Consider the following 14,290-nt stretch of genomic DNA (forward strand, 5'->3'; position numbering starts at 1 on the left):
GCAAGGAGTACTTGAGCTGTATTGCCATTAACAACTGTATTTGTGAAAGATCAGCACACCATTTCTTGAAAAACATCAATGACAACGCATTCTTAGAAGAATAAAACGTAGAGCTGCCTAATGTTATGCTTTTCTATCATTAATTACGGTCTCAGCTTCACACTACACTCTACACACTCCTCCATCTTTTTCCATGTGCTGCAAACAAAAAAGAAATTAAAAAAGCCAACATTATAATGCACATTCAGTAAAAACTTGTGTTGTTACAAGAAATTTTAATAGAGATGACATTCAAGTACTTGCCACAGTCTGCTATCTCAAAGGCGGCTCTCTGGTACTTAGGACCCGTCGCTGTTTAAGCCCGTGTTGTGGGGGAAGGCTGCTGCGCTTAACACCAAATAGTGTCACCAAAATATGGAAAGTCCTCAAGACAAACTTTTATACAAGGTCTCAAGAATTAGAAGACACCCAAATGTTTTTATTTTGCATCTTTGGGCATTTCTGACAGCACCCTTGTTCTGTGACTACCTGAGGTTCTCAAATACATGGCATTGTATGGATTTTTTCCTGAAGGAGCTTTTATTCCTTTCCCAATCACTGTTAGAAAGGAACAGAACTACTCTATAAAACACCATTAGCTATCCAGAAGACAGTGCATTCCTACTTCCTCCACATATTTCAGTATTTTGGCAAAGGTTTGACCAAGCAGAGTCAGTTCATTAAATGTAAGCCAAAATAAAAAGATGTTCTCTCCATTCCTGGAAATGACACTGGTGCCAAAAGATGGTTTATGACCTCAGTTTTCAATTACACCTCTGCAGACAGTGCCATCTGCCAAAGTGGTAGCCTGAGTTCCTTAAAATCTTCAGCAACAAATACTGTCTAACATTCTCAGGTAATGTGAATTCATACTTCACAAGTGCAAAACAGCAAAGTACTGAAACAGCCCAGAGTACACCTCTCAGCTAACATTTACCTCTCAGACAATCCAAAGAAATGACAGTGCAGTCTAATGTACACATCCACACTCACTCTCCCTGTTAACAGTGGGAATGAACCACAAAACCAAGACAAATATCCAGTATAAACACAGAATTAGAAGTTGTACATATACTCCTGACCACAGTATAAAACTCTCCAACAACTGAATCTCTCCAGCTAATTTTTTACCACATTTCCCTTTGCTCTAGTAACTAAAAAAGTGCTTCTTATGCAGAGTTCTCTTGAGTACAGATCAAGTAAGTGGTTCAAACTTGCAATGCTGAAAGACAGCACAATGATATTCATGAGAAGACTAACACTGGAAATCACAATTTTATAGACGCCAATATAAGATGTCAGATATATTGCTTCTTTCATTTTCAATTACACTGTTTAATGTTTCTGCTATCACTTCTAGATGGCTTCGGGCCTTCTTACTATCCTGCCACATGACAATGGAACTAACTATCTTCTGCCTGGACTAGTCATGCAACACACCCACAACCTTAACATTCACAAAATAGCAGCTAGAAGATAGTTTGCCCTATACTTTTCTCAGTAACAAACTTAGCAGTGGCAGTTCAGAGCTTCTCTTCCCTCACCAGCTTCTCCAAATTGTATTAATGCTAAGGTTCTGTCTTTATTTCTGTGACATTCTGTAGTCCACACTCCCAACTATTTGAAAGCAAGCTAAAGCTTCTGGAGACAACATTTAATATCTATCACCACCTCAAGGTACTAGGCCAGCCAGAAGAATTAACACATTAACTGCAACATTTTCCTCCCATAAACCCCTGACAATCATCAAAACTCACCACTTTCTCTTCCAGAACAAGATACATCAACTTCAATTCCAGTACTTGCCTACTATTGAACACGTTTCTAAACAACTTCAAGAAACCTCAAAGAAAACACCTCTCCTCCAAAGGAATTCTGAGAGAACAAACATGCAACATTCTGTAAATCACTCTCACTCTGCAGCTCTGGGAGAGACGATTTTAGGCAGAGCTACTTTGTAAACATGCACGTTTCACTAAGTCCTCACACAACGTTTTCCACACTGAACAAACTTTCCGTTGACTTGAGTTTTGATAGCGTAAATTCTTTCCACTCATATAAACATAAAGAAAACAGAGTCTTGACTACTGCCTTGAAGATGAAGTGTGTTGAAGTTCTAACTCAATGATACATTTGTTGCCCAAGCTGGACTGTGAATATTAAGCTACCTTTATTTTTAACATTTGAGTAGTCTCATACAGTACTTGGCCTACTTCAGGGGCACAGCATCTTCCTCAAAGCAAAGCCAGTGCACTAGTATTAGTCATAACTTTCTTCTAACAACATAAACAGCTAGAGAAAAGCAAACAAGTTCATCACGTTTGGCAAAGAACACAGAAGAGAACTGTTAAATAGAAGAGTGCATAACCTCATCCATAAGCATGAGACGGATTCAACAGTTTTGTAGAACCAACCTAACCCACTTAAAGGATTCCAGTAACTACATGAAATACAAAACTTCTGCAGGGCTGGATTTTACCTGCAGCCTCACTCCTGAACTTTCCAACAAACCCCCAATCTATTTTAAATTCAGCTCTTTTCTGAGCTGTATCTAGGTCAATGAATTCTGAATACTGTAAATCAGATTACAATACTATAAAATCTTCCTGAAGTTAGTTGGTATTTTCTGTCACTAGATTCACAATTATTTGTCTTGCACTTGAGGTAGTGGGAAATAGTAAGTATCAAAAAGGCACACAGGACACAGCCTGCTGAAATAATAACACAGGAATGGAGGTGGGGAGTGTAGATTTCCCATAGTTAAAAGCTGCATTTATTAAGCAAAAAACAAAAGCACTGGGGAAAACAGAAATACAATGTTATCATAGAATGTTGTGGGTTGGAAGGGCAATCAAAACTCATTAGACCAACATCCCCTGCCCTCAGCAGGCAAATACTCCACTAGATCAGTGTGTTTTGTCAAACCTGACCTTGAATAGCTTCAGGGATGAGGCCTCAACTACCTCCCTGGGCAACCTGCTGCAGTGTTTCATCACCCTCACTGTAAAGAACTTGCTCCTAACATCCCATCTAGGTCTACTCTTCTGTCATTTCAAACCACTGCCCCTCATCCTATCATTCCATCTAGGCCTTTGTAAACAGTCACTCTACTGCCTTCTTGTACGCCTTCTTCAGGTACTGCAAGGACACTAGTAGGTCTCCCCAGGGCCTTCCATTCTCAAGGCTACCTCGGTCTAGCTTTGATCTAGCAGGCTACCCTTAGCAATGCTGCTTCTGAGATGTTGCCTCAACTGCTCTGAAAAGAGTGACTCTACTTCTAACAAAACTCAGAAGAACAAAACTAGATAATTTAAATACAGGAGAGAATGGGACACTTCAAACAACTATATCTCAGGAAAACACCTGGAAGAAAACATGTCACATACTATGTGGACAGACTAACACAGGGAATGATAATGACAGACAGGAATAAACAAATCAAGTTATATCAGTGTTTCCATACCTCTGCTGAGAAAGGCATTTTGGTGAGTCATTATAGATCAGCAAAGTTTAGCAAAGAACTTGCAGCCTTCTTCCCTTTCCAGAATAAGTCCTACACTTCCCTAACACAAACCCCTTACACAAAGTCCTCGAGTTTTGAAAAGGAAAATCTAGCAGCAGAATTCAACTTTTCATGCTAACTTCTTCCTAGCAGCTATTCTTTGAGTTGGATATCTGATCAGTGAAGAATATGCAGATTCACATCTCTCTGAGTTGTTGAACACCACAACAGGCTTCTTAGAGAAGTAGTCAATGCCCTAACCCTGACAATGCCCTTAATAACATGCTTTGTCAGCCCTGAGTGGGTCACACAGCTGGACTACATGGTCACCGTAGGTCTCCTACAACTTGAATAGTCTATTCTGTCAGTTCTGCTCTAGCCCTGCAATTTATAACAGGGACAGCAGCATGAAATCTACATGTAGGGCAGCCTTTGCTACTAAACTCTCTCTTCAAATAAAAGCATATTAAGCCTTCCAGGCAGGCTACATCTCTGGTTTCTATTTACAGCTAAGAAGTAACCTTGAAGTCATGAAGTTGGTATAAAGGTATGCATATAAGCAGATGTTGGAAAGCAGTCCTTTCACAACAACACTCTCTCAAAACCTTCCAACTCAAAAAGCATGAATTTCTTAACTCCTGAATTAAACATAAAGGAAACAAATCTCAAAGAGTGGTACTTAAACCTTAAGAGCATAGTTTCCTTCCTTACTCAAACTACCTGTGCTTGAAGAGACTGACAGACCAGGAAGTTTTCAAACTTTTATTCCATCCTGAATTCATGCAATTCACCTTCACCCATTTGTTTAACCAGAAAGATTCTCCCAAAACAGTGGTGAACATGCATGCACCTGAACACACAGAACACCACATATGCTGGTAGAAGGGAGGGCAGAGTATAAAGGCTCATTAAACAGGAAGAGGATGTGAACAGAAAAGCAGCAGCCAACATTTTATTCTGATACATTGCTCATTTGATGCCTGCCTTGATATTAAAGCTAGTTTTACCCCTGACACAGAGAAACTGCAAATGAAGTGAAAAAATAACAAGTAACTTATTACATATATCTAAGAAATTAATTCTGTCCTAGCAGAGCAGATTCCCACACAAAGACAAAAATTCTTTAAGAATAAAATACTTGAAAAAGTAACACATTAACTTGTAAGTGTTCAAAAACTCACACTGAATACCCTGTACATTTCTGAGGAATACAACACAACTATTGAGACAGTGAGAAGCAAAGTGGCCTACTCAAAACATTAGCAGATTTATCAGCTTGCCACATTGCACTTTTTCCTACCTGAAACTAATATTAGACAGGTTCCCATGAACAACTTAAATTTTACTGGAATAAAATCCGGGGTGTTAGCTATTAAAATAAAAGAGACAAAAAATGTGTCACATCAGCCTGAACATCAAACAAAGTTACTGAATTACTGCCCCTTCCCATTACTAATGTTAATCATTTTTTATTGTACACAATTAATACCAAATCCTCTGCTGAGCTCCATTACACAACAGATCAAATCTGAACAGTCAGGAAGATAACCTTATGGGGCTCCTCCTTAGGACTGGCTGTAAAACATTCCCAGGAGATAAAGTCGTTTCATACCAGCCAGTTTACCTTGACATCAGCTCCTCTCACTCCAAAACACTGCCAGCTGGTCTCCTCCTTGTGATATTAACAATACTGCTAACAAAGTTTCTTTGTGGTTTTCCCCATCAAGTCCTAAGGTAAATAATAGGAGATTTAAAATCTCTTCCAATAGTTAACCATCCTTGTTGTAAACAAAAGAATACCAACACTAATCTTTTTTGCCTAGTCTGAAGATTAAAAAACTGGTCTCACTGTAGTTAAGCCTGCTATACCTAGAGCCACTGCTGTCTGCATGCCTTCTCTTTGTGCAGTAACTGGGAAATCAAGAAAAGGTTAAAAAGAATTTCAGTATGCATCTCTCAAATGCATTCCATAAGACCGGTTTACATTTAGCTTTTCTGGAACAGCTTCTTAGGACACGTTAAATTGCCTTATTTATCATTTATATTGATTATGGATGTCTATAATCAAAATTTTAGAGGATCATCCTCCATCTAGAAAACAAATGTCCCGATTTGAAGTTCTTCCAAAGTGAGTTTGCTAAATCATATCCTGCATGATTTCAAAACAGTATTTAGAGTTCCTGGAGAAGCCTGATGATCAACAACTCTTCTGTTTTCTGAGACCTGGAGTGTTTTCAGTATTAGAGCATGGCATGCGTGCCTTCATCATTACTACACATTTAACTGATCCCATATACAGAACTAACATTACATTATCAAACCACTTTCATGGTTGCTTTCTGCTCACAACCTGTAGTTAGTATCCACTTTCTCTAGGGCACACCAGGTCATATTTCATGATAGCTGGCCTGTCCAGGCCTACCTGACTTTTTACACCAAACTTTCAGTTCCCAAGAAGTTGTCATATCCCATTGCTGGAGTCCACACTTCTTGTTCTTAGTTTGAAGTGGTAAGTCTTTTTTATTCCAATTTCAAATTGAGATGGGCAATCCCATTCCAGCCTCAAACAAATACTGCCAATATGTAACAGAAGTCTGCTACCACTCTGCCACTGACTATAAAAGGAAAACACTGTTGGTTCAGGTGGGTTTCATAAAACAGAATTAACTAGCTTCTTTAGGTAGTTAGAGACAAGGCACAAATTGCTCACTACAGAAGCTAGTTCTCACCATCAGTCCGATTTCCTAACTTGCATGAATGTTCAGGTACACAGAAAACCTTCCAATACTGAACAGAATGGAACAGCAAGCTTTGGTGTAACCAAAGGGAAATATCCAGTAAGCTGCCACTAAATAGCTGAGAATTGGGCACAGAGAAAGAGGGGAAAGAAACTTTTCATGACCTGAATATTCTGACATAGTATGACAGTTTGACACTTGAAATTTGGCCATCTGTGGTAAGCTGCCATTTATTTCTCCCAAAGTTCTCTCATTAAGAATTTTGTATCTTTTTCACACAGGTGTATTGGAAGTAAATCTCTTCCATTTCTGAAGAAGGTGTTTACATAAGACTGCTGGTTTAGACACAGTGGCAATAAATCATTGCTCCTGTTCCCCTCCTATCAAATTATCACAGGTTCTCTTCTGCAAGCTAAAAACTTTATATGCACTTTTATGAGTTTACATTAAACAACAACAACAAAAATCCAGACTTGAAACTAACAATTCAGTTACAGGATCTGTTATAGTTTCACATTCATATAGTTGTGATTCACCCTACAAAACAATAAATTGTGCATCAGCAAGGCAGTGGTTCTGCCAAGAACATATGAACACTTTTTAATGGAAGAACACATGGAATGCAGTTTAAGCTGGTAAGAACATAATGAACAAAGACAACTAAAGGACCTTTAGTGAAATTTTTATCTGTAACTCAAGCTCATTCGTGTACTGAGTCACTACACCTCAGCTATACACTTACTTCACACGTTCAAACTCATCACAGCTTAGATGGTGACATATGGATACCTTCTTGTAAAAAAAGCCAGTAAAGAACCTACCCTTAGTAAGGTAAAAATAGCCTTCTGAGCAGCAAGAGAATATGCATATGGCATCTTGCCAATATCTCCAGCATGTATTTGGGAAGAGAAAGACATATTTTCTGTGCAGGTACTGCTTGGAAGCGATCTGTATTAGCTGTGCTCAAGGCAGTTTCATGGAGAGGATGTGATACTTGACATTAACCCAAACAGGGTGTAGATGGGAAATTAACCTATAGTGCTTTGCTAAATTAAGACATATCATACTAGAGAATGTGTTTAAAGTGTTCCAAAGCATCTAAATGAATATTATATCATCTTCATCAGGTCTTATAAACGTGTAGCAAATACTGACAGGTCATGGTGATATTAGACTCTTTTTCCCTTAATAATGAAATTTGACTAAATAAGCTTTTCTTAAACATTCCCAAAGCCAGGGCAAGGAAGATAACTACAACTCTGGATTCAAAGAGATTAAAATCATGTTTTAAACTATTTCAGCAGTTTGCTTGAACATCAGGCAACAGACTATGGCAGAATTTACAGGTGACAACTGCACACAAACTTAATTCCACCTTCTGGGCAACCTGTCAGTTACATCACAACACATGCAAAGGCACACAGTAAGAACTAGATAGCTGTAGTGCTTGGAACTTCAAACTCTGGGCACTTCATTCTTCTCTCTGCTTCTAGCAACACTAAAATCAGAAAGTAAGCTTAAAGTTTAAATTATGAATCCTCACAAACAGAATTTCATATAATAAACCAGTCTAACAGAAACCTAGTAGGTCAAGGAAGCTGTTAACTGTAAACCACCAGACCATGTCCTTAGTCAAGAGAGGAAGCAATACAATAAAGCAACAGGACTTCTCATCACTTGATACTCTCCCTGGCCTCAACACCAAGGATGGAGACACCAGGATTTTGAAAAACTCACCTGGCTGTCAAAATCACAGCTCTAAGGATGCATTTTGCTCAAACCCAGGATTTTTAGACAAGTGATGTTTAATGTTGCCTACGAAGCATCCTTAGATTTTGAATGCTTTTTCTTTCTTGGAGATGCGTGTGACTCCCCATAGGTTTTCATTTCTTAGATTTAGCAACAGACTTGGCAACAGTCTCACAATGTGTTTACCCTAGAAACAATGTGTTTACCTTGGGAGCTAAACCAAGTAGCAGAACACAGCACGGGTTGGTAACTTCAAGTACCTCTATCTGTGTGCTGATGAACTTTATTTACTGTAGTTTTCTACCTCCAAACATACCCACCAACTGAAGTTAGGACTTACTAAGCAGAAAAGTAAGCTCATTAACAGAATTTCTATAATTCTAAGGCCCTTAGCTACCACTCTTAAGAGTTATCACATGCCTCTTATCAATACATTAGAACTATTTTCTATATTCATTTTTTGTAGGAATGGGATGGAAGAAAAGAGAAGATGAAAGGGAGGTAAAATAGATTCATTTTTGTGCACCAAACCACTGTTTAGTTATTTAAATACCTTGAATATTAAATTTCTTTGATTGCCTTTTTCCCTAGGGAAAGTTGTTTAGTCAAGAGGAAAGCTCTTAACTCCAAGTATGTGTTCACTTAAAATTGCATTTATGCAAAACTCAAGGCAATGTTGGAATTCTATTTATAATGTAGCTATAAATGGCTGTTCACACCAGCTGAAGTGTCCCCTTCCCCCAGCTCCTTATGGACACTTTGCCATCATTTAAAAAGAAACAGCTAAATATTATCTATTATTTTCATAAGTATTAGAAAAAAAAAAATCCTCTAACAAGTCTCCAATGACTATGTAACACAAGCGACTTCCAACCTTCCTAAATCTTGCATTGCATGAAGTTTGGGAAACAATATAGTAGGGTATGAAACCTGTGAGGTTTAGCTGTTGTGAAGTACCCTGTCTGTCATCAATGCCAATCTAAAAGCGAAGAGAAAGCCTTTTGGGGCAACAGGGGGAAAGGAAGGAAATTTAGCAAGCTTGAAGAAACAGGAAGAGAGAAGAATTTACATAAAATAGTTGATGCTAAGACTTGAATTCGATTCAGGAAGATATTTGTGTTTACTGATGGCAAACAAATCTCTGGAGAGCATGTGTTTGTTTTAAATGTGTATACACACAAAGACAGGAGCAAACTTCAGCTGTGAAAAGTGTCTACTTACACCTAAAGCTCTGAAGTTCAACCCTCAAAGCATCATATTAACCACATAAATCTTCTAATTAATGTTTTCCCTTGTGCACGACTACTTTTCCTTAGCCAGGACATGTATCCCTGGGTTTATTCAGGCTTTATACAGCCACTCTGTGTAATTTTCTAGCCTGAAAGCTTGTAACTGCCAGGTAAAGAGTCAAAAAGCTAGAGAGCAACATGACATTTCTACAGAAACAAAGGCATGCATGAAGAGTCACTCACTTTAACTGAGAAACTTGGCAAGCATCACAGCATACGTAACAAATTAAACACTCTAGCACAAGTGGAAATTCAAGGTGTTCTCTCACACTCAAAAATCTACAGCTGTCTGCTGCGTTAAAAGAAACACAAGCACCTAAGCACTGCTACCTACCACTTAAATCCTACCACCATGCTGGAGTTCCAAAGACCTTTATTTCACAAAAATTAAGGTCCACCAGAAAAAAACCCAACACAAACCCCCCCAAGCCTCCAACCAATAAAAAAGTAAAATAATCATACTTCACAATATACATTGTAGTGGATGTGTAAAGCAACTTATGGCTTGGAAAGAATGTGCAGGCAGCTACACCAGAAAAGCCTCAGAGAGTAGTCACTTAATAGAGACAATATGCAAAGAGTACTACTCCTTAGAAATTAGTCACCCTGAAGGCTACCCATGAAAATTCAAGAAACTTAACTTAAAGCAGCAGTGCCACAAAAAGAAAACTACATTTAGAGATGATACATGTATCTTAAATTTTAGAAGAACCTCAAAGTTTGCTACGTCTAGAAATACAAACAGGAGCTGCACAGCCTGTCACCTCTGAAGGACAATAGAAGTTTGACAGCTAGCAAAGCTGAAGACCAGGCAACTGCCACATTTGTGCTTGTCATTAAAATTCAAAACCCCTCTACATAACTGCATTTCTACAATTCTCTCCTATTTGTTGTGCTCAACGCACAAGTGGAGGGCAACTGACTATACTGAAGATCTGCAAACACTGAAAACAAATAACCCACTTCAGCAAGTGGCTTCTGCAGTAGCAGCTCCTGAGTGAGTGTTTACACCTGTCTTAGAGCATCTCAAGTGAACGCCTGAGTGAACCTGAAGTTCGGACAGGTTTAAGTTGCCTTCTCCACTGAGACAGCAAAACCGAGCAGAAAGTGATATGCTTTAGGTCTCCGAACTCGGATTTTCTTCCTTTCAGTAGTATTTCAGTAGCGCTTTTTTTTTATTATTATTCCTACCTAGCGCCTGTCTCTCAAGGCACTTCTAGGTTTTCCAAATAAACCTCAACAGAAATCCTTCCCTTTCTTAACTCTGGCAGCAAGCTATCTATACTAGCAACAGAGAGCTAAGCCCACGCACAAGGAGCTCAGCGGCAGCTGCCTATGTCCGCGCGGGTCGGCGGCAGCCCGAACGTTACCGCGAGTCAGGCGGCGGCACGCCACCACAGCACGTGCGTGGCGATGCCGGCAAAGACAACAACGCTTGAACTGCCCGGTGACGAGCCCCGCTCCCCGCCCGGCCGCTGCTGCCTCCCTGTTTCCCCCACGAGGCCGGCCCGGGCCGGAGCGCGCTCCCGCAGCAACAGCCACAACTTCCGAGCGCCCCCTGCGGCGGCCGGCTCGGCAGCGCCACCCGGTGGGGCAGAACGGGCACGGCGCCGCCGAGGCCCGTCTTCCCACCGCTGCCGCACAAGGCCCGGCCCAAGAACTAAGAGACAAAATGGCGGCCGCTCGCAGTATCACGTGACTCTCTTTGTGCCTTTCGGGGCCTCCCGCAAGGGCCCGCAGCTACCGTGGGGCGCAGGCTGGCGGGAGAGGTGGCCGTAGAGAAGCACTGGGGGAAGGAGCGGTAAACGGCCACCGGGCTCGGCACCTTCCCTCCTCAGGTCCACCCCCCCTCGGCGGGCGGGGAGAGCGGGGAGAAGATGGCGGCCATTTTGTGCTTGCGCAGAGGCGAAGGTGGGGGCCCTGGGTGCGGGGGGGATGGAGGGACCCGGCCGAGGGGGGGGGGGGGTCTCACGTACCGACTCCTCTTCCTTCTCCATGCCCGTGGGCATCTGCGGCACGGCCCGGTTAATGGAAGCATATTCAGCCAAGTCGGGCAGGTCCTCGCAGCGGAAGACGGGCAGCGGCTTGGACGCGTCCAGCGCCCGGGCCCGGAACGACAGTTTGCTCATGTTAGGCGGCGATGGCGGCTCCGGCTGGGGAGGGGGGGGCGACAGCAAAAGCGCTCCGAGCTGAGAGCCGGACCCCGCCGAGCGATCTCATGGAGGGACCGGGGCTCCCCCGGCAGGGCGGGGCGCACTCCGACACGGGGCCCGGCGGCGCCGGCTGGCGCGGCTGGGCTGGGCGCTGGCTTCTCTCCTCCGCCGCTCCGGCTCCGCTCAATACGCCACGGCCAACATGGCGGACATTAAACCTCGACTGGCCGCCTCTTTCAGCCAACCCCAGCGCCACAGCCATTCCCACACTGCATCGCGCAGGGGCGCGGGCACAGCGCCGCCCGGGGGAGAGCGCGCGCAGCGCGGGCACGGGAGCGCGGGCTCGGGAACGCGGGAGAGCCCGGAGCGGCCGGGCAGCGGGTACAGGGCACTGCTGCCGGGCGGGAGGAGGAGAGGTGGGGGGGGCGCAGCTGCACCCTGCAGGACCCCGTCTCGCGTGGGGCAGGAAGAGGCTGGGACCCGGGCCTCAGCCTCCGTCCAGGACTGTGCCGCTCGCCTGCTGCTGAGCTGAGCCGAGCCGAGCCGGGGAAGGCGCGCTCCACTCCTGGAGCGCTATGGAGGTTCAGCTAGCCCCAAATCCCCCCACTCTCGGGCAGCAACGCGTCCCCGACGTAAATGGAGCAGCGCCTTTCCCTGACAGCTTCCTAGGTACGGGAAAAATGGGAAGAGAAGCGGGAGAACGTAAAAATGCCGGCCCCAACCTTTCCGGTGGCTCGGGGGCCGGCTGGGCGCCAGACCGAAGGACAGCCTGCCCTAAATGCTGAACTTACCCCGACCCGGGTAGGCGGCGACACGGCCGCCCGGTTCCCTTCGAGCGCAGCTCCCCCCGAGCAACTGCCGGAGCGGCACCCGGCGCGGGGCTCTGGCTGCGGAGCAGCCCGGGATGGGGCAGCGCTCCGAGACCCCGGGCCCGACCCAAGCCCTGCGGCGGGCGGCAGCGGCCCCTGTCACGGGGCGCCTTCAGCAGCGAAGCGGCACCTCCGGGCCCCTCAGCAGCACCTGCCTGTCGGGCTCCGTCCCTCCCTGCATCGCGGAACCAAGTTCGCATTCGTGGTAAACGAAGGAGAAACACGGGCACCTCCCTGAAGACATGCAGAGCTGCGAGAGCCGGTCACCGCCACAGCAGCATTGCCAGCCCCTTTCTGCCAGGCTTTCACAAACTTGGTCCAGTAGCGAAGTGCAGACACGTGAACTAGTTTAACCCTTGCTTAGATTCCCGTTATCAGTTACCCGTTAAAGCGGGCTCACGACAGGCAGAAGTTAGAACTAATTTGAGTATGTCTCACTAAGTAAGCTTTTTTACATCTCAATGATTTGATTAAAGTAATGCACCGTTCTGCTGTTAGCAAGAGGTTGGAAATTTGGAGGCTCGCTTTTCTCCGTTATGTCCCCACGTGTCGGCCCGGGTCATCGCAGCACAGCCATAAAAACGTCAAAGCCATCGCTAAAGCTGTCTAGCTAAGGACATGTTCTTGTATTAGCTCATAATGTGACTCTAATGAAATAAGTCTACCTTCTCCAAGTTACGTTTATTTTCATTAAAATGAAACAAACCACGAATTTCTTACTCTAAGTAACGCTCCTTTCTTAAAAGCAAAATACTGTTGTTCCATGGTGTCATATGGGAATTAGTAGACAGTACTTTATCATATATTACTCCTGGGAAACAGAACTTTCAGAAACATGGCATAAATATCACAAAAACATTAGAGAAGCCCTGGTTTGCTTAGTAATTTCTAAAATCTGCAAATTCTGCAAAAGAGGCAAAAAATATTAATAGTAACACCTCTGTCTTCAACCTGAAACAACTCTTAACCACTGGATGAAATACTGCTAGATGCAGTTGTTAACAGCAGTTTCAAGCCAACAATTTGCATGTCTGACTTCCTCTTAGCTCTACCAAACTCTTTTCACCTGCAAGTCATTTCCCTACACAGCCTCTTTGGGACAGGAAATTGTTTACAGCAAATGGGTAATACAGTGGAAGACAGCTGCTAGGGAGAGCAAGGCTTTGCTTATTTTGTTTAAGGGAAGGTTGTTGGGGTTTGGTAGTGCTTTTTGTTTGTGTTTTGGGGTTTTTTTTTAAGCTTGTTTCTGTTTGTTGGTTTGGTTTTGTTTTTAAAGGAGAGTACTTAGGAGAACTACAGCATATCGTTGTATTCACTTGTATTTCAGTGGTTACATCTGAACCACAAGTGCTTATGGCTTTTTACATTAATTATAAAGCTTAAAGCAAACACTAGCTGCAAATAGTAATGCTAAAATAAGTTGCACATAAAACATCTACAGAGTTTTCTACAAATGCTGAATAATTTAGTTCATCCAACCAGCAGATAGGTAAGGGGATGATAATAAAAAAATCAATATGCTATCATAGATTGTGTTTGACCTAAGACACTAAGTGAAAATGAAATACCTGGCAGCTAAGCAAGAAATAAGGCCATTAAATATAACTCTCCACTTCCACTGATGAAAGCAAAACAATGCATAATGAAAAGGAAAGTATCCCGAACTACACTACACAGAAAGAATATTCAAGTTTATCCTTAGCTGACCTTTGCATTTCTAACCCCACCACAGGCTTGGGAAAAGTGCAGAACAAGCAGAACAGACAGTAACATTTGGCTACAAACAGGACAGTATGCATTAAGAAAGAGTTTTGGCCTGCAACTCTTGGACTCATCAGCTTTTAATGTTTTGCCAATGAAATAGACTGTGCTTAACTATTTTAGGACAGAAGTTGATTAGTCCTCGAGATTACCCGAGTTAAATTGCTGGTAAGATGAAATGTGGGATGTT

The 14,290-nt window shown here is 43.1% G+C and overlaps 1 protein-coding gene across 10 annotated transcripts in view; it reads right to left on the reverse strand.

The window, feature by feature from the left end:
* Positions 1-14,290, reverse strand: part of EPC1 (enhancer of polycomb homolog 1) — a 64,607-nt gene that overhangs the window by 35,472 nt on the left and 14,845 nt on the right. For 3 of the 10 annotated variants that reach the window (XM_068146233.1, XM_068146232.1, XM_068146230.1), the window contains exon 1: positions 11,294-11,447. The exons of the other annotated variants lie outside the window; for them this stretch is intronic. In XM_068146233.1, coding sequence (XP_068002334.1) covers positions 11,294-11,446 — 153 coding nt within the window. In that variant the 5' untranslated portion in view covers position 11,447. Of the gene's footprint in view, positions 1-11,293; positions 11,448-14,290 lie in introns of those variants that run through there. 10 annotated transcript variants of the gene reach the window in all.

This window comes from Melanerpes formicivorus, unplaced genomic scaffold (assembly GCF_026170545.1).
Source record: "Melanerpes formicivorus ecotype bairdi unplaced genomic scaffold, bMelFor1.0.p_v2 SCAF_13, whole genome shotgun sequence".
Lineage (NCBI taxonomy): Eukaryota > Metazoa > Chordata > Aves > Piciformes > Picidae > Melanerpes > Melanerpes formicivorus.